At 43.4% G+C, this 21,067-nt stretch overlaps 2 protein-coding genes across 4 annotated transcripts; both read right to left on the bottom strand.

Moving 5' to 3' along the window:
* Positions 1-1,848: 1,848 nt before the first annotated feature.
* LOC128342262 (gastrula zinc finger protein XlCGF8.2DB-like) lies at positions 1,849-19,639 on the bottom strand. 3 transcript variants are annotated; one of them, XM_053289399.1, is made up of 2 exons: positions 19,523-19,639; positions 1,849-4,007 (listed from the first exon to the last, which is right to left on the bottom strand). In XM_053289399.1, exon 2 carries the CDS (start codon positions 3,921-3,923, stop codon positions 2,961-2,963), a length of 963 nt encoding a protein of 320 aa, XP_053145374.1. In that variant the 5' UTR covers positions 3,924-4,007; positions 19,523-19,639; the 3' UTR covers positions 1,849-2,960. The 3 variants fall into 3 exon arrangements, 2 of the variants coding, with proteins under 2 accessions (XP_053145374.1, XP_053145375.1); XM_053289400.1 differs by lacking the exon at positions 19,523-19,639 and adding an exon at positions 5,118-5,167; XR_008314874.1 differs by lacking the exon at positions 1,849-4,007 and adding an exon at positions 16,641-17,018 and having other exon boundaries at positions 19,523-19,625.
* On the bottom strand, positions 16,000-16,434 carry LOC128342263 (zinc finger protein 501-like). The gene has a single exon (XM_053289401.1). It carries the CDS (start codon positions 16,432-16,434, stop codon positions 16,078-16,080), a length of 357 nt encoding a protein of 118 aa, XP_053145376.1. The 3' UTR covers positions 16,000-16,077.
* Positions 19,640-21,067: the final 1,428 nt, after the last annotated feature.

Genomic DNA, 21,067 nt, shown 5'->3' on the forward strand with positions numbered 1-21,067 from the left:
AGGGGTGATCCAGCTGAGGTACTGCCCCACAGAAGAGATGCTGGCAGATGGATTAACCAAGCCAATATCCAAAGACAGATTCCAGGTGCTTTGTGAGAAGATGGGAGTCATGACCAGGTGCGACAGGCGATGAGAAGGGGTGTTGGAGATGAACTTCCAGTGCATCGACCTTTTGCACCAACTATCCTAATGACCACTAGGGGCACTGGGAGTAAAGACAGTGAGTCATGGTCACCCTATCTGTCCCTACTCTATGACCCCTGAACTGACTCAGCAGCACTTCCTCTGCTGAGTCACAATTCTTCCTTTCCTCCTAGAGAACAGATGGAAACATCTTTCTCTCCTTACCTATCCACTATGTAGTCCTTTAGATTAGAGATAGGTCTTTCCTATCTAAGTGTATTTAACCAATAAATATTTAGTGTTTAGTCATACAAGGATCTCCATGTCTTTTCTTTAAATAGCTGCAATATCCAAACCATCCTCTGCTACCTACTCTGTAACTGGAGTGTATGCTCATTCCTTAGTGCTCTGCTGTTTTACCTAATGTGGGGAAAAATCAACAACCTCTAACATTCAGCTCCCAGCTTCTCCGGCTCTGTGGAGGAACCTCTCCTTTGGCTTCCCAACGCACAATGCTATTGAGCTTCCCTCCCCCTTCTAGCTTCCTGGATAGCCTAGTGCAATCGGAAAGCCAGAAGGGAGTCGGATGAGGTAGTTCTACTGCTGCAAATGTGAATTTTTGAAAATTAAATAAAGCCAGCTGCCCCACCCCAGTGCAAGGCCCCTCCCATTGCACTGGTCAAATACTACACATCCATGAAGAGGAAGGAGGAGGACTGCCCGGTATTAATGGGAGGTTGTCTTGTCTCCCTGCCCCCCCCCCCCCATAGCTCCAAAAGTCTGAGCCACCATGACACACTCACCTGCATGTACAGAGAGGGTCTCCCTACCAGATACCAGGTATGGGCTGGGGCCGGGGCTGAACAACTTTGGCCCTCCTGCAGTTGTTGCATGTTACTCCCTTCATACCCAAGTATTGGCCACTGTGACAGGGGATGATGGGAGCTGCAGTCCACAACCACCTGGAGAGCTAAAGTTGTGCAGCTCTTGGTTGGGTGAAAAACAGGGATGAGCTCTTGTCATCATACCCTGGTTATGGATTTCCTGGCAGCAGTTACTACTAAGATGACCACAAATATTTATATACTGCTTTTTGACAAAAGTTCCCAAAGTGGTTCATATAAAATAAGATGGCTCCCTGTCCCCGAAGGGCTCACAGCCTAAAAAGAAATATAGGATAGACACCAGGAACAGCTACTGGAGGATAGGGATGTGCATGAACCAGTACAGAGGCCCTTCTACGGGCCTCCGAACCAGTTTGAATCTCCCGTGGTTTGGCCAGTTCGAAGGTGGTGGTGGGGAGAATATCTTTAAGGATGAGGGAGGGTGCTCTTATCCCTCCTGCTGTGTTTCTCCAACTGGCAGCGCTGTCATTTGAAATTGTCTGATGGGGTGGCAGCTTATGCACATGTGCACCAGGCACTTGCGGTCCGAGGAGGTGACAGGGTATACACTGGGTACACTGCCGCCCCGCCAGACCATTTCAAATGACAGCGCCGCCAGTGGGGAAAACGCGGTAGGAGGGATAAGAGCACCCTCCCCCGTCCGATTCAGTGCACACCACTACTGGAGGGATGCTGTGCTGGGGATGGATAGGGCCAGTTGCTCTCTCCCTGCTAAGTAAAGAGAATCACCACTTTCTAAAAGGCATCTCTTTGCTCAATTAGCAAGCAACTAGCATTGGCCTAGAAACAGGATTGTTACATAGACCACCTGACTACATAATGAGAAAATGTACATCCAACTTTATTTATAAGTATAGCAAATACATTCAAATATATATATTTAAAAATGTAGAAAGCAGCAAATATATCTGTTCCAATGCAGCTGAATGCTGGAGGAGAAAATGTTTTCTACTTTTCTTTTCTTCCTTGTGAATTCAGAACTGGGGATATGATCAGATGTAATATCTGGTATAGTTTGACAATTGGCCTATTCAATTGACAGAACAGCCTTCAATGCAATCTTATTAATGGGTCTTCTCTATTGGTAGAAATCTCAGATCTCCCAGAAAATTGTAGCTGCAATTACTCCACCAATGGAAAAAGCTTCACTTATCACATCCCCCCAACCCACCTTTAATCAAAGCATTTGGAAACATTGAACCCAGCGCACTAAAAGACACAATTAAAACCACCAAACATGATAAAAGCCCATGGAGTTCCTCACTGAGCAACCCCTTAAAAGTGCTCCAAACCCTGAAGCTTCCAAGGCTCAGAAATATAGGACACTCAAGGAATGCCCCAACCTGACCATATAAGACAAACCAATGGGAATTTTACCTGTGTGGACTTCTTGAAGGGAAAAGCAGCAGGTGTTGTGACACTGAGACTCTTTCTGCAGCCCAAGAAGTCAAGGGGTTTCCTCTTCTCTGTACATCATCTTGCGTTCATTAAGGCTTGTTTTATCAGCAAAGCTCTTTCTGGAGTGTGAACATTTGTCCAATGTCTCTCTTCTATGTCTTCTTTCATGTTCATGAAGGCTTGTTTAGTGACAGAAACTCCCTCCACCCTACAAACATGTCTATGGTTTCTTCACTTCATGGGTTCTCTGATGTCTAGCAAGACGATGTTTCCGAGTGTAGCTTTTTCCGCAGTGCCTAACCCCTGTGTGGAATCCTTGATATGAAATGAATCCTGTGACGAGACTGTGGTTGTTTCCACACTGCGATTAGTCTCAATTGTTTACATTGCTGTTAAAACAAAAATATTTACAATAAAAAATATTAAATGGCTCAAATAATCACCAATGCAGTGCAAGCATTTGGACAATGTCTCTCTGATGGTTTCTTTCATGTGTACGAAGGGTTGGTGTGTGTCTCCACCCTCAAAGCATGATTATAGTTTTTTCACTTTGTGGCTTTTTTGATGTCTTGCAAGATTATATTTCTGAGTGAAGCTTTTCCCACACAGCGAGCATGTATATGGTTTCTCCCCTGTGTGGGTTTTTTGATGTCTTGCAAGATCAGGTTTCCGAGTGAAGCTTTTTCCACAGTGTGAACAAGTATATGGTTTCTCCCCTGTGTGGGTTCTTTCATGTCCAGCAAGATGATGTTTCCAAGCAAAGCTTTTTCCACAGTGTGAACAAGTATATCGTTTCTCCCCTGTGTGGGTTCTTTCATGTTCAGCAAGATGCTGTTTCCGAGCAAAGCTTTTTCCACAGTGTGAACAAGTATATGGTTTCTCCCCTGTGTGGGTTTTTTGATGTCTTGCAAGATTCTGTCTCCGAGCAAAGCTTTTTCCACAGTGTAAACACATATATGGTTTCTCCCCTGTGTGGATTTTTTGATGTATGGTAAAATCAGTGTTATGAATGAAGCTCTTTCCACACTGCTCACATGTGTATGGCCTTTCCCCTGTGTGGGTTCTTGAATGGCTAACAAGGCATTGGATAAGAAAAAAGCTCTTTCCACACTGCTCACATGTATATGGTTTCACTCCTGTGTGCGTTCTTTCATGTTGAGTAAGAATTTGGAGATATCTGAAGGTTTTTCCACACACAGAACACAAATGTAGTTTGACTCTTGTGTGAATTAGTTTGTGTCTACAAAGGTGTGAGCAGCTCCTGAAGGTTTTGCCACACACTGAGCATCTATATGTTTTCTGTGCTCCATGAAGCGTTTGTTGTCTTGTGAGGTACCTCACAGCCCTTTCTTTCTTAGATTGGCGTGCTTTACTGCCTTGTTTGGAAGTAGCTAATAGTGCTGTACGATCACCGAGGAGTGCAGTCCCCTGGAAGTCATGAGGACCATCTCCTGTTTCCTCCCCTATTGGGGGGCCTGTTGGGTTTTGGTTCTCCATGCGCCACTTCCTAAATATAGCTTCAGACTATAGGCAGCTCAAGGATAAATGAGAGAGGTCCACACTGGTGTGCTGAGGTTCTTCCTGTGGAAATTGGAATAGAAGAGAATAAACATAGGGAAGGAATTGACCTCCAGTATGGGGATGACAAATCATGTTCAGAAACGATGAAGAAATGCTACATATATGCAAAGTATAGTCATATATTTGAATCTGTGGCAGACAGAGTAGGGGCAGGCAACCCAGTGAAAAGACATAATGAGGAAAACTCAGCAAAACATCCATTCTGGTACCAACATCAGAGGCAGGACCAGGAAGGTGTGGTGGAGTTGAATGATACATCATACAAAATTAATTATTTCCATTATGGGGCTTTTGTCCTTACAAGCACCTCACTGGGGCAGAGGCATGGGTCATAGCCTTCCAATGAATTGCTTAGAGCCCCAGATATCTTCAGTGGAGGGCTGGTTATTTATTTATTTATTTATTTAATGTTTATACCACCCTTCCAAAATGGCTCAGGGCGGTCTACAATTAAAACAAAACTATTAAAAACGGTTAACAATTAAAACAAATATTATAAAACAGTATTAATTTTTTTACTAACTATTAAAACATCCTAAAATAGCAATTAAACAATCACAACAATTAAAAAACAACCCCAAAACAGGTTACAACATTAAAACCAATTACAATTATGTAATTTACAACTGCAACATTTACAACTATTTATATTACTTTATCCAGTAATATTTTCTGATGGACAAGTTTCCTTAGTAACCTTTGGTGACATACTTTTGTCTAAATGTATATTTAATAAGTAGTATTTAATAGCTACCAGATGACTCCTAGTCTCATATTTCCTGAGATTCTCAAAGAAGTCTGTATAGGCTGCTTGGAGTTCCAAGATCAGACAGAAGTGTAAGGAATAAATAATCAAACCTTTTTCTCTCTGTTTTGGGAAAACAAGATGCTGCTTCCACAAAGCCTTACCTTAGAAGGTGCTGCCACAAGGACACCCCACCTCATAGGACTTTGTATGCAAGCGGTACCAAGCTCTCACACCTCTTGCCCTACCACTGGGGGAATTGAACTCTCTCGCTACCTCTCACTGTTTCTCCTTCTTCAGGCAGGAATTCCCTTGTTTCTTTTCTTCTTTCCTCTTGGAAGAAGAAGCAACTGCTTTTCACTTACCCCATTTCCCACAAAACTGAGGAAGGGTCCAGCCCCAGGAAGGATAAAATCATCAAGCAGCTATTCCAAAGCAGTAGATGGGGCATTTATTCAAAACCACAGGCAATGACTTAAGTGCTTCCATCCTCCACAAAGGGAACCAGCTGTTTGCCATTTCTATTAGGTTTGCAATGCTTTCAAAGACAGAGGTGGTCTTATCCTGCCACATTTAAGGTTGTCTTTTGATGCTGTTTGTTTGACGTGGTTAAAAGAATAGATAACATTAAGAAATCCCAGAATACTTGATCTGGAAGGATTCGATAGACGGTTTGGATGGCATTCATATCTTTGTTACGATAAAAGTAAAGTGCATCAAGATTTTCTTAATCACTATGTAAGAAGGAGTCTAATGAGAGTGTGGGTAAAATATAAAACATGGTTGGAATCTAAAACTCCATTATGGCTATCACCGATTGAAGCTTTTGCACGTAAAGAGACAAATATCCAATCTGAATGGGGTACCTATAGGGATTTGTTATGTTTCCAAGAAAAGGGCTGTAAATTAAAAAACCCAGTCGAAGTAGAAAGTTTGGTTAGTAACTGGTTTCAGTACCATCAGTTAAATGAAATCTATAAGAAGGATCTTAAAGTTGAATTTGAGGATCAAATGTCGAGATTTGAGATGGAGCTGTATGAAAACAATGAAAAATTAGTTTCTAAGATGTATAAGCTGTTGCTTTTGGAGGAGACAAGAGGTGAAGTGGTTAAACCGACTATGATAAAATGGGCTCAAGATGTGGGTCAAAATATAGATATGGCAGCTTGGGGAAAAATTATGGGAAATGGATTTAAAGTTCACTGCATGTTATACTTTAAAAGAAAATTATTATAAGATGATGTACAGGTGGTATTTGACTCCCAAAAAATTAGCATTAATGTATAAAAATGTTCCAAACAAATGTTGGAAATGTGGACATTGTGAAGGAACTTTTTTTCATATGTGGTGGTCTTGCGGGAAGGCAAAGGCCTTTTGGGATATGATATATAATGAGTTGAAGAAAATTTTTAAAATGACATTTCCTAAGAGGCCAGAATCCTTCCTACTGGAAATAATGCAAGGAAAGTTTTCCAGAAGAAATTTAACATTATTAATGTATGCAACCACGGTGGCCAGAATAGTATATGCGCAGAAATGGAAGGATAATGAAATGCCCTCAAAAGAAGATTGGTTGATAAAAATTCTGGAATATGCTGAGATGGCAAAACTTGTAGTACTGATAAGGGATGAAAAGTTGGAATGTTTTAAAGAAGATTGGAAACCATTCTTACTATGCTTAAAGAACTATTTTTATAATATCGATTTTTTAGCAGGGTTTGAAATTTAGTAATAATAGCAGGTTAGGTAGAGTAAAGTCGAGTTTGCAATGTGTAGGATATATGTTTTGAATTACTATAGCAATGGTTGACTTGTATAGTTAATGAATCGTTAACTATCGGGGATAGCCATAATGGAGTTTTAGATTCCAACCATTTTTTATATTTTACCCACACTCTCATTAGACTCCTTCTTACATCGTGATTAAGAAAATCTTGATGCACTTTACTTTTATTGTACCACAGATATGAATGCCATCCAAACCTTCTATCGAAACCTTCCAGATCAAGTATTCTGGGATTTCTTAATGTTATCTATTCTTTTAACCACGTCAAACAAACAGCATCAAAAGACAACCTTAAATGTGGCAGGGTAAGACCACTTCTTTCTTTGAAAGCATTGCAAACCTAATAGAAATTTAAAAATAAAAAAATAAAAAAAAGGGTTTGCAATGCTTTTTGGAAACTGTTGTTCTAAGCAAGAAGAAAGCTGCCAAAGGTGTTTATTTCAATTTGCTCTTCCCTATTGAGCAATACTCTTCCTGTTTTTCTTTGTATTCAAGTTGTTTTGCAGCTTTCATATTATATTTCAACATGTGAGGCTGTTTCTACTACAAGTGTTGAGTGTTAAGGCTCTTCCAGACATGTTAGTTTTTTGTACTTCTGTGGTTTTCTGGGTTGACCTGCATACAGACAAGAAATGAAGCTTCCACCGAGAATAGTTCTCAGGGGTTTCTTTTTTCCATTCAAAGCACTGTTTTCCATCTGTCTTAAGGCTTTGAGCATTGTGTTGGGAATTCTCTGTGGTAAGAGAATCCCTTTTTCATTATAGCAGAGTGCACAGAGGCACAACACAGCGGAATTTACTTAGGCATGCAGGTATGCTGAGAGTAAAGTAACTTGCAGCCAATTTATAGTTTCAAATCAATATAAACTGTATTTATTAGAGAACTCCATTCTAGATAGGAAAGTGAGGAGCTAGGATCTCTAATCTATCTATCTAGCTGGATGCAGATGGATTCTGCATCTCTGCACACATGGTGCAGGGAGAGAGGAGCTTGCATGTTGCAAGGTAGAAGGAAGGGAAGGGAAGAAGGGGAAGAAAGTGGCTGGAAGGAAGGAAGTCCCTAAGATTAGCAATCTGCATATCAAAGGGATAATACCAGAGAAGTAGAGAAGGGATGACCAGTGTCTTGACCCTCTAGCCCTCTGACTCACTAGTCTGTCCTCCTGTGTCATTGAGACAAAAGACAGTGCATAGTCCTTCACTTCCAACATGTTAGCGTGTTGTTTGAATACCATTATCTTTTGTGAGAGGATGAGGGGAGTTAAGATCATTCACTCTGCATTCAGAATGGTGTTGGATGCCAGTTAACTCACTACAGTTAGCTCTGAAGTCTATTTAGCTGGGACTCCCGCATAGGGAGAGGTGGGGTGCATCTGATCCCCATTCCAATTTGCTTTGTTCGTAGCCAAATCTAGGGGTGACTAGCCCATTGCCAACTAAGTGGCCTGTCTGCATGTACCATAAACTGAGAACTCATATTACTGTGATGCTCCTGAGCATATCCAAAGTGCAATCTCCAAGCCTGCAGATGCAACTGCAAACAGGGACTGGAAGTCGGGCAGAATAAGCACAGCTGGCCACACTGGCCTCCTGGGACTTGGTTTCCAAACCCCTCAGAATCTTTTGTGGTCCTCTGAACAGGAATCTTGCTCCTGTTGTCCAGAAAACTCTACCTTGAGGGAGAAACATTAAGCTTTTTCTTGTTTTGCCTGTCTCCAAGAGGAAATAGTTAACCTCAAGTTAGGTGAGGGGAGGAACTCTTGAGGCTGTGGTTTCCAACATGTTACTTTGGTGTTAGTTTAGCATTCTTAGTTGAGACCAGGCTGCTTGGCTCCTGGGAGTGTGCAAACTTCACCATGATGCAAGGTTTTGTTTTCTGAACTGCAATTTGAGAAGCAAGAGCTAGAGACCCTCCTGATTCACACCAGATAGGGAAAAAGGGATCTCGCTTGTACATTTTTACCACTTTGCTTTGTTTGCCTGTGAACGTTCCTACTTGATATATCTACTTAAATAAACTAGCTTTGGATTGTTATAAACTTAATCTGGCTGGAAATGTGGTCCGTTCTGTCTCCCTATGTAGAGGCTATATGCTCTTTAAAGAGGGTTTAAGGCATTTTGGCTATATGTTGAGTTCATCCTGGTTCTAGATAGAACAGGGAAGGTTTTAATATTAATTTTGTCCCATAGGAGACTGGTGGCAGCTCTACCGGAGGATTCATGTATAAAGTAACTTGATTTTTATTTTAGATTGTGGTCTTAAATTTACAGAGTGAAAAATATATCCCATTTTTTAAATTATGTGATCAGTTGTAGATGAAGAGTGATCTCTAGAAATATAAATAATGAATTCTTATAGATGAAAACACCTGTGCCTGTCCTGGGTTTAGCCATAGGAACATAGATAGGAAGGAACATAGGAAGTTGCCTTATGCTAAGCCAGACCATTGGTCCATCTAGCTCAGTAGTTTCTACACAGACTGACAGCAGCTTCTCCAAAATTGCAGGCAGGGGTCTCTCTTAGCCCTATTGCTGCCAGGGATGGGAGGGCACCTGGAAGCTTCTGCATGCAAGTGCTCTACCCAGAGCATTCCCAGCCCTTAAGGCAAGCCTGCTTAACCTCGGCCCTCCTTCAGACCTTGGTATACAACTCCCATAATCCCTGGCTATTGGCTACTATGGCTGGGGATTATGGAAGCTGTAGAACAAAAACAGTGAGGGCTGTGTGTGGCTAAACTGAGCAGGCACCTACCCTAAGGGGAATATCTTACAGTGCTCACATATGTAGTCTCCCATTCAAATGCTGAGCAGGGTGGACCCTGCTTAGCAAAAGGGATAATTCATGCTTGCTACCACAAGACCTCTCCTCCCATGTGCCCTCCCACCCCCACCCCCCGCCAAACTGAGAAGTCTCCATTCCTGGCTGTGTGGGCTTCCTTCTTACTTGAAGGACAGCCCTCACAGCCAAACATGGAGGAAGAGAGGGAGGAGCTCCCTCCCTCAACTCTAGTCCAGCCAAATGTATCCTCCGATTATGCGTTCAGATGGAATGGGAGCTCTGTAGACCTTCAGTATGGAGCAGCAAAATCCTCTAGAGACAGAGGATTCAAAACCAGGCTGTGTGTGAGCCCAAGAAGAACCCTGCTAGATCAGACCAAAGGGAGTCCAAACTCCCACCTGCCTTGGTCACCAGCCAGAAAATTCAAATGCAGGACTTCTCTCCCTCCTCTTCACGGGCATTTCCACCTGAACCAGGTAGTTCCATTTGCTAATCCAGAAGTGGAGCCATCCTCTGACCCAGCAATTGCTAAGCTTCCTCAGGGAGCCTTTGGTGTGTTTAGTCGTAGTAACGTGAGTATTGAATGTCCACCAGATGACACCTAGCCTCATAGCTGTTGACATTCTCTAAGAAACGATGGCCACCATGCCCAGATTAAATCTTGCTGATAGTGTTTGGATACAGGATTGTTACAAGGACCACTTTAATACAGACTGAGAAAAATGCATCTTACTTTATTTGCAAGCAGAACAAATACATTCAAATACTGATATGAAAAAAAACTTTAAATGGAGCACATATTTCTGTTTCACTGCAGCTGAGTTCTGTAGGGAAAGTGTTTCCAACTCTTCTTTATGCTTCACAAATTCACATTGAAGTTGCATTTTCCAAGATACAGAATTGAGGATATGATCAGATGTAGAATTGGCCAGTTTTCAGAAAAGTCTGTTGGAAATTCTCTGTGGTGAGAGAATCCCTTTTTCAATATAGCAGAGTGCACAGAGGCACAAACACAGCGGATTTAGTTATGCATGCATGTGTGCTAAGAGTAAAGTAACTTGGAGCCAATTGCTAGTTTCAAATCAATATAAAAGGTATTTATTAAGGAACTCCATTCTAGATAAGAAAGTGAGGATTTAGGATCTCTAATCTATCTATCTAAATGGATGCAGATGGATTCACCATCTTCTCTGCACATATGGTGCAGGGCAAGAGACTTGCCATGTTGCAAGGTCAACAGCCAGGTAGGAAGAGAGAGAAGGAGGAAGGAAGTTGAATCCCCTAAGATTAGCAATCTACATTTCAAAGGGATAGCATCAGAGCAGCAGGAAGTGATGACCAAATGTCTTTGACCTTCTAGCCCTCTGACTTACTAGTCTGTCCTCCACTGTCTGAGGCAAAGAGACAGCGCAAAGTCCTTTCCTTCCAACACCCCCTCTCGTTGTCTCGTGACTCAGTTCACAATATTCATTTTCTCTCTCAGCTTTTCAAAGCAGGGTCTTGGTAGTGGCTTAGTGAGTAAGTCTGCGAGCATTTCATTTGTCGGGCAGTAGAGCAACTTGATTAGTCCATCTTTCTGCAGACTTCTCACTACATGGTACTTCACATCAATATGTCTGGTACTCCTCTTTACATCTTCTTGTTTGGAGAGTTGAATGCAGCTTTGGTTGTCTTCATACACTGGTATGGGCTGTGGTACATCTGTACCTAGGTCCTTCAGTAGTTGACACAGCCATTGTATCTCGTGACAGCCCTGTGCAGCTGATACATATTCCGCTTCAGTGGTTGATGATGCTACTATGTCTTGTTTTCTGCTTGACCAGCTTATCGCTCCATCTCCATAGAAAATTATGTGACCACTGGTGGATTTCCTGTCTGTTATATCTCCACCCCAGTCTGCATCTACGTATGCTTCTAGTTTTGGTTCACTATTAGCTGGCAGCTTGAGCTTAAAGTGTGCAGTACCCTTTAGGTACCTAACAAGTCTTTTCATTGCATTCCAGTCCTTGACTGTTGGTGATGCAGTCTTTCTACAAAGTAAACCAACTGCTGTACTAATATCTGGCCTAGTGAGTGTACTAATGTATAAAAGCTTACCCAATGCTTCACGATATCTATGGTTGTCAGATAGTGGCTCAGTTTGATCTTCTTGCTTTATGTAGTTCACTTCCATTGGAGTTGGTGTAGGATTTGCATTTTCCAGTCTGAGCAAGTTTATCAAGTCTTTAATTTTCTGTTCTTGGTTGATCAGGAAACTTCCATCTTTCTCTCTTTGTACTTGAATGCCCAAGTAGTGTGCAATGTTGCCAAGTTGCTTGACTTCCACTTCTTTGTTCAGATGATCCATTATTTCCTTGCTGTCATCTGGATTTTCATAGGCAAAAATCAAATCATCAACATACGCCAAAATGTAAGTCCATTTCCCATCTCTGCATCTCGTGTACAGGCAGGGATCAGCTTCACTTCTTTTGAAGTTTGCTTGAAGCAGCATATCATTCAGTTTTATATTCCATGCTCTGGCAGCTTGTTTTAAACCATAAATGCTCTTTTGCAGTTTGCATACATAGTCCTCTTTGCCTTCCTGTAAGAAACCTGGTGGTTGTTGCATGTAAATGTCCTCTTCTAGTTCACCATGCAAGAATGCAGTTTTCACGTCTAGGTGCTCAACATGCATTCCTTTGCTAGCAGCAATACTTAACAGAGTCCTTACTGTGGTATGTTTAACCACTGGTGCAAAGGTTTCATCATAATCTTCTCCATATTTTTGTGAATATCCTTTTGCTACTAATCTGGCTTTGTAGCGCTGAATCTCACCATCAGCATCATGTTTGAGTTTGAAAACCCATTTGCAGCCAATAACTTTTCTTCCTTGTGGTAACTTAGTAAGAGTCCAGGTTTTGTTTTTCTGTAGAGCCTCAAGCTCTTCAATTGCAGCCTGTTTCCACTTCTGGGCTTCTGGTTGTGGTAGCTGGGATATTTCCTCCCATGATGAAGGTTCTGGTTGTTCCGCTGTTCTTGCGAGGTAGGACAGCCTCGGAGCTGGAACACCTCTGTTTGAGCGCGTTGATCGCCTCACCTCACCCTCTGTGGTCTCTTCTATCACCTCAGGTGCGTCTGGTGGATCGCTGGGGGTCTCTGTGTCAAGTGTGGTTGGATCTGGATCTGCTGTCTCCTCCTCCTCCTCAGTTCCTCTGAGATCAGGAAGCATAATCCAGTCATCAGGGTGCTTGGTCTGGTTGCTTGCTTCAGTGTAGGCCCCCTCTGAAGGTGTAGCTCTTTCATCCTCTTCAAAACACACTGCTCTGCTTATGGTTATCCTGTTGGTGTCAGGATCCAGAATTCTGTAGGCTTTGGATTGTGCTGCGTAGCCTACAAAAATCCCTTTTGTGGCCCTAGGCCCTAACTTAGTCCTTTTTTCCTTTGGGATGTATGAGTAAGCCGTGCTTCCAAAGACACGCAGATGCGTCAGGGACGGCTTATGACCATGCCAAAGTTCATAAGGTGTTGTTTCAATAGGTTTTGTGTTCATTCTGTTGTGTATGTATGTAGCAGTCATGATGCCTTCTCCCCAGAATTTCTGTGGGAGGTGTGCGTCAGCAAGCATGCATCTTACCATGTCCAGTAGAGTTCTGTTCATTCTTTCTGCGATTCCATTTTGGGGCGGGCAGTAAGGCACCGTAGTTTGATGCACAATTCCATGTTCTCTTAAGAACTGCTGTGTAGCATTGGACATGTATTCTCCTCCATTGTCTGTGCGCAGGATCTTTGGCTTCCAGCCAAATTTGTTGCTTGCCATCGCCACATATTGTTTTAATTTCTCCAGCATCTCTGATTTTTCCTTCAGTAAATAAACACACGTGTATCGTGAGAAATCATCTGTTATAGTTAGAAAATATTTATGATTACCTATGGTTGCTGGTAGTGGTCCAGATATGTCACTGTGGATCAGATCCAAGGGTCCTTTCGTCTTCCTTTCACTCTGCTTTGGGAATGGCTTGTTTACTGCTTTGAACTCGAGACAAGAAACACAGTTAGTTACAGTGTCACATGGTACAAAATCAATGCCATTAGCTAATCCCTGTTCCTTCATGTTTTGAATTGATTCAAAACTTCTGTGTCCTAGTCTTCTGTGCCATAATTGTAAGCAGTTTCCATGCTCACACAACTTGGCTAGGTTCACTACATTAGGCTGGTATGCCTCAGGTCTGGACTGGGCTGGTCTTTCTCTGTCTGTAAATTGCTCTTCCACATGATAAAGACCTTGAAATTCCGAGCCCACAAGGCAAACTTTTCCATTCTGGGTAACAACACATTGTCCATTTTTAATATACAATTCACAGCCTTGTTGCTCTAGCTTGGATATTGAAATCAAGGAGCTTGAGAATTCAGGGATATACAAAACATCTCTCAGAAAAAATGGTTTAACAGATCCATCCAGCAATTTGCAATATACAATTCCTTCGCCCTTTTTCTTTGCTTTAATTGTAGTATTATTGCCCAAATAAACAGTCTCTTCAGGAATATCAAACAGTTCAGTATAGAAACTTAGATTTTTAGAAATATGGACAGATGACCCAGAATCTAAAATCAGCTTTTCATTATTTTTCATTAAATTAACACTATAGTTCTTGTTGAAATGTCTGTCTGTATACTTGGAATCTCTATTTTCATTCTCCTTTGTTTGACTGATATTCCCAGACCTCCTGGTCTGATTCTTGGGACAATGCGCCACCCGGTGGCCAAATTCGTTACATAGGAAACACCTGAAGGCTTTGTTTCCAGCTGACCTCATTTCAGCACTGGCGGTCATGTGACCTCTCTCTCTGGGCTGAGTTTCTCTGGTGAAATCGGCTCTCTTTGTATGCAAATATGAGGTGCCCATGCGGTTCCCTCTTGCAGCATTTCCTCCAGCATTCCCTCCCCATCTCGGGTTACGTCTGGAATGATCAATTGTTGCTTTAAGAGCAAAGTTGCTAGCCAGTTCACTTTCATAGCGTGAGTTTAAAAGGTTTCTTCGGTTTGCCTCCGAAGACAATGTTTCTACAGCCTTTTCAAAGTTTAGATTGGTGTGGGTTTCCAATTGCCCAATTATAGTGCTATAGGAAGCAGGCAAGCTCAAGAACAGAGTCTCCAGCTTTTGACTCTCTGTAAATTCCTCTCCTGCTTGTCTAAATTGGAAAAAGAAATCTTCCAAAGTCCCAATAAAAGTAGAGAAACAGTCCCCATCTTTATATTGGAGATCTTGCAATTTTCGGCGTAAATTAAACGTGTATGCCCATCCTTTCCTCATATGCATAGAATCTAGCTTGTTTAGCATCTCCTTTGAGGTTCCAAGATCACAAATAGCATAAAGGAAAGTTTTACTCACGGAAGCTGCAATCATCGCTTGTGATTTTCGGTCCTTAATTAGCCAGAGTTCCTTCTCCTTTTTCTCAGCATCCGAGGTTCCATCTGGCGGCGGGTCTTCCTCAGTAACTTGGTGGAGTCCCTCTGCTTTCAGTGCAATCTTCAGTCGAGTCTTCCATTCCAAGTAATTATCCGCTTCCAGGATGGTAAGCCTGAGTTTTCCCTCCAGGTATGCAGCCATGCTCACTGGCTCCAAAAGGCAGTTGCTGTAGATTAGCAATTCAAAGTGTCCACGCTAGATCTCAATGGATCTCCTGGAACAAACCTAACTATCTAGTTGCAGCACACGCAGCTCAAAATACTGCTCCCATAACTGGCTGGAGCCCATAACCTATTGGAAATTCTCTGTGGTGAGAGAATCCCTTTTTCAATATAGCAGAGTGCACAGAGGCACAAACACAGCGGATTTAGTTATGCATGCATGTGTGCTAAGAGTAAAGTAACTTGGAGCCAATTGCTAGTTTCAAATCAATATAAAAGGTATTTATTAAGGAACTCCATTCTAGATAAGAAAGTGAGGATTTAGGATCTCTAATCTATCTATCTAAATGGATGCAGATGGATTCACCATCTTCTCTGCACATATGGTGCAGGGCAAGAGACTTGCCATGTTGCAAGGTCAACAGCCAGGTAGGAAGAGAGAGAAGGAGGAAGGAAGTTGAATCCCCTAAGATTAGCAATCTACATTTCAAAGGGATAGCATCAGAGCAGCAGGAAGTGATGACCAAATGTCTTTGACCTTCTAGCCCTCTGACTTACTAGTCTGTCCTCCACTGTCTGAGGCAAAGAGACAGCGCAAAGTCCTTTCCTTCCAACAAAGTCTTCATTACAATCTGATGAATGCTAGAAAGCCCAGAGCTCTCAGAAGATGGTAGTTGCAATTACTCCATCAATGGAAAAAGCTTCACTTACGACATTTCTCCCCCCATTTAATCAGAACATGTGAAAATGTTGAGTTCAGCACACTAAAGGGCACAGCTAAAACCACCACAACACTTTAAAAGATGAATGAGTTCCTCATTGAACCATGACTAAAAAGGCCCTGCTACTGATCCTGAACCTTCCAAGCCTCAGAAATGCAGGCTGCTCAATGTACATTCCAAGTTAAATCTTGAAATTGTATTGGGACAAACTGACTGAAAGTTTGCCCCTGTGAAGCCTGTACGGTTTCCACACTGCACATAATCAAATAGTTTCCTCTCCTATGTTCTCTGTGTGTGTTCTCTTGTGTTCATTACTGCTCAATTAACCACCTATGCACTCACTGCCGTGCAAGTATTTGTATAATCTCTCTCTCTTTGACATCCATGAAGGGTTTATAAGTGGCAGAAACTCTCTCCACCCTCCAAGCATGTCTATGGTTTCTTCGCTTTGTGGGTTCTTTGATGTCTAGTAAGATGCTGTTTCAGAGCAAAGCCTTTTCCACACTGTAAGCATGTATATAGTTTCTCCCCTGTGTGGATTCTTTGATGTCTAGTGAGATTAGTTTTCTGAGTGAAGCTTTTTCCACACTGCCTGCATGTATATGGTTTCTCCCCTCCGTGGATTCTTTGATGTCTAGTGAGAACGAATTTCCACCTGAAGCATTTCCCACACTGTGAACACTTATATGGCTTCCCAGTGTGGTTTCTTTCATGGGAATTGAGGTGCCTAATATGAGAAAACCTCTTTCCACACTGCAAGCACTGATATGGCTTCTCTCCTCTGTGCATTATTTCATGTCTTCTTAGGTGTGAGCACCACTTGAATGTTTCACCACACACAGAGCATTTATATGTTTTCTCTTCTCTGTGAAGTGTTTGCTCTCCAGAAAGGTACTTCACGGCCCCTTCTTTCTTAGATTGACAGGCTTTAGTGTCTTGCTTGGATGTAGCCAAGTATGCTGGAGGATCATTGCAGAGTGAAGCCCCCTCCGGCATCTGTGGGGGAGGCTGGCAGGCTTCTGTCTCTAACTCCATGGAAGGCAGCAATGCCTTTGCCTTCAGCCAGCCTGAGTCTTCTGTGAGCATGTTCAGTCCCTCCATTCCCTCCAGGAACTCCTCCCTTTTGGCTTCCTGGGTCTGATCCTCACCTGTTCTCACCTGTTCTCTTGGTCTGCTTTGCAGGCATTCCTCCCAAATCCCTGCCTGGAAGTCATGAGGGGTGTCTCCTGTTTCTTCCAACCCTTCTCCTGCTGGGGCGCCAGTGGGGCTTTGATCCTCCATAGGTCACCTTAAAAAAATAGCTTCAGACTCTAGGAAGCTCCAGAATAAAGAAGAATGGTCCAGGTTAGTGTGTTGTGGTTCTTCCTGGAAAACTGGAATGGAGGAGAATGAGTATAGTGAAGCAACTGAGCTTCACAGGTGAGTCACGAATCATTTTTAGAAATCCTGAACAAATCCAACATTATACAGGTACAATAGGAACAGTATTGTTAAGCTGGAGAGTGTCTTCAATGTTCCACCCTTACAAGCTGTAGTGATCAGCCTCCCCTCCCTCTAAAGAGTTAAGAGGGAGTGAACCCTTGTCTTGGCTGACAGGCTGGTGAACTCCAGGGCAGTCCATCAGTACACCAGGTGGGTGGAATCTAGAGAGCGGTTACTGGGAATTCTGGGAACAAGAAGGGTGGTCCGTGCTGGAAAAGCGGGTGGGGAAAGGCTTAGTGAGGGGGCTGGAGTTTTTGACCCCTCATGGTCAAAGCCAGCATGGAGGTTTCTCTCATGGAATCACTGCAGATCCTTGAAAGACTGGATTGCTGGATGATTGATTCTCATCAGGTGATGTGCGAGTTTTCAAGGAAAAGGGGATTCAGCATAGGGAACAGTTTGTTAGATTTTGCACAAGAAACTTATATTTCTTTGTGTGCATACTTTGAATATTCCTGATACTGTTCTTTTATTGTTTTCATGAAGATACACTAGCCTACGCCCATGCCACCTAGGGCATTGCAAAAGACTCTATAAACTTTTAAGCATTCCTAAATCATATCGGGTAATAAGAAGATGCTGAAAGGCATCATCTCACACTGCGTGGGAGGAGGCAATGGTAAACCCCTCCTGTATTCTACCCCAAAATACCATGGTGCTCTGTGGGAGCCAGAAGTTGAGATCGACTTGTTGCACACTTTACCCTTAAATGTAACCTGAAACTGAAGCCTAAGAAATCCTGTTTCTGTAACCTACTAAGTATTTTGAGTGTATTGAGTGTATTTAAAACCTAAAAGTTTCAAACAGAAGCTGTAAGTAGTAACTGAATAAAAATGTTTGTTCTTTTCTTTCTACAAGTCTCTCAGAGTGGGGTTTTAATGCAAGAAAAAGGGAATGCAGAAAGGGGATTTCTCTGGTGCAAAAGTGTCCTGAAGCACTCAGCAGCTATCAGTTCCCTCAAAACGTGTGAGCCTACATGTGGAATGTTTTTGTACTTCTCCAATAGCAAAAGAGAGTTTTCCCTGGGATTCCACCCCAAGCGCAGGGAGGTTCAAGCTCTGTTGATAAGGGGTGGGGCAGCAGCATTTTAATTCTACAGGAAATATAGATTAGTTTTATGAGACACCCAGCCAGGCAGCTCACCAGGGATGATTCAGCATTTTCTCCCTCACATGAGCTGCTCTGAGATAAAGGCTGTAATGTGTTACATAAGCCCTGGACATTCTACTGCTTATCAAGTCAAAACCATTTGTCTGATCTGCCTGGCCATCAGCACACATTCACTAGGTGACAAGAGTCAGTGTGGTGTAGCGGTTAGAGTACTGGACTAGGACCGGGGAGGCCCGAGTTCAAATCCCCATTCAGCCATGAGACTTGCTGGGTGACTCTGGGCCAGTCACTTCTCTCTCAGCCTAACCTACTTCACAGAGTTGTTGTGAGGAGAAACTTTAGGATATAGTACATACCACTCTGGGCTCCTTGGAGGAAGAACTGGAGTTGCCTACGTTTGCATGCAACAGTGGGAAAACCACATGTCCCAGCAAATCAGGTCCCCAGTTACATGCAAATGCAGCCATATACACAATCACTCATCTCAGCCTCCATTGGGGGCTTCTGCTTCTGACTAATGAAGGGGATCTAGCAGTCTCTTTTGTAAGGTCAGCTGTATCAACATGGAGGATTAGTCAGACACAAGGGGTGAGCAGCCCCTCCATGATGTAGCGGCCTGGATGAAGGTATACTAGACTGGCCGTGGGAACCCTGGAGAACCCAAGAAGAGGCCTGCTAGATCAGAACAAAGGGAGTCCAAGCTCAGAACACCCCTGCTCACCAGCCAGAGAGTCCAAATGCAGGACTTCCATCTCTCCTCTCCCTGCCTTTCTCCAACCACTGCTTTTCAGAGGCATTTCCTCCTTGAACCAGGAGCCTCCATTTGCTAATCCAAAAGAGGAGCAATCTTCTGACCCAGCAAATGCTAAGATTACTCAGGAGTTTTTGGTGATAGGTTTTGTCTAAAGTTATATTTGGTAATAGCAAGCCAAGTATTTAATGTCCACCAGATGTCACCTAGCCTCATTCCTGTTGACATTCTCCAGGAAGCCTGTATGGGCCATTTTGAATACCAAAGTCAGAGGTATGGAATCAATAATGAAACTGCATCTCTTTCTCTCTCCCTTTTGGGGCTCCAGGGTGCTGCTTTCACAGAGCTTTGTCATAGAAGGCACCACCAAAGGGATTCTCCTGCTTCCAAGGATGTTAAATGCACAAGCTCCCCCACTGCTTCTACTTCTACTAGAGGATTCTGGCTAGGCATCTGCCACTATTCCTCCCTCTCCAAGCAGGGAGTCCTTTGCTTTGCCTCTCTTCTTAGGAGCTCCACCACTTTTCCACTTACCCAAATTCCCACAGAGCTAAGGAAGGCAGATTGACAGGACCTCTCAGTCCCAGGGAAGAAGAAGCTGTAAAATCCATGGCAAAGAGCAGACAGTGACTTAAGTACCTCCACCCCCCATACTTTGCACAGGTTAAAAGGAGACAGCTGTTTGCCATTTCTTTGAGATTTGCAATGCTTTCTGGGCATTGTAGTTCAGAGCAAGAACAAAGCTCAGACAGGTGAGCTGAAGAGAAGAGGTTAAACCTGCAGATTTCTAATAGGCAGTCCTCCAGTGTGGAAGGGAAGAGGGGAGAAAAATGTAGAAAGGGAGGCAGTCTGTGTGGATAGCCTGAAATGACTCTGCTTTGCATTGAACAGACTTCCTCATGCAAGAATCCTCTCTAGCTGGGTGACCTCATGGAGTGTCTGTACTAGGTTGATTCCTTTCCTGGAATACAGTATCCCCAGAAGTCCTCAGACCATCTGGTCTGGTTAACGGAAATATCTCTGGGGCCACTACTCAGCTGCCATTAGGAGGCTTTCTTTTTCAGCACTTTGAAACTGAGTTTCCATATGAAGATTTTGCTTTTCAATTCAAGTTTGAATTGCTTCAGCCTGATTCAATTCAGATTCAAAACAGCTGTCTTTGGATCAGGGTAGATTTGATTTGAATTTGTATTGATTCAAATTCAATCTTAATGGCTTAGAGGGCAGCAAGGCAGGTTGGGTGGCAGGGTGCCAAGGATACTGTCTACCACGCAAACCACAAAGTGATCACGCAAGTGATTGATTTTTAGGATTTTTTGTTTTTTTGTTTGAAGTGATTTTGTATTTTTCTGCTATAGGGAATAATGGGGACTCAAAGCAACCCCATTATTTCCTGTGGGTAGTGCCTAGGTGTTCAAAAGCAGGTTTGGGGGTAGAGCCCCATGGGTGCCCACTCCCATCCAAACCGCAGAGCAGTGGAGCACTCTGGTGATTTTTAAGGGGATTTTTATGTTCTAGCCGACCCCGCACAGAGCATCTTCTGTGCGCTCTTCAGGGCCGGCAGTTACCTCTCCTCTCCAGTGCCACCTCTGCAGATGGGCTTGCTGCCAGGCCGAGTGCCACCTCCACGGATGGGCCTGCCGCCGGCCTCTGCGGATGGGTCCACTGCCGCCACCACTTGCCTCCGCCGCCGGCCTGCTGTCTCCACCGGCGTGGCAGGTGCCGCCACCACGGATGGGCCCACTGCTATGCCGAGTGCCTCCTCTGTGGCCGGGTCAGCTGCCTCTGCCGCTTGCCTCTGCGGCTGGGCCCGCCTGCCGCTTGCCTCCCCGGCCATGCCCACCGCCGCCTCTGGTCTTCTGGGTGTGCCGGCCCCCAGCCAATCAGCTGGGAGCCAGGACGCACATTCCATGACACACCCAGGAGAATTAATATAATAGATTTTAGAATCTCTTGTTTTAACTGTTTTTCATAATGACTCCTTATGACCAAGCAGTGTAACATCTGAGAATCCAATGTGTCCCCTATGGCAGAAAAATACAAAATCACTTAAAGTAAAAAATTCCTTAACCAGAGTGG

This window comes from Hemicordylus capensis, chromosome 2, assembly GCF_027244095.1.
Source record: "Hemicordylus capensis ecotype Gifberg chromosome 2, rHemCap1.1.pri, whole genome shotgun sequence".
Lineage (NCBI taxonomy): Eukaryota > Metazoa > Chordata > Lepidosauria > Squamata > Cordylidae > Hemicordylus > Hemicordylus capensis.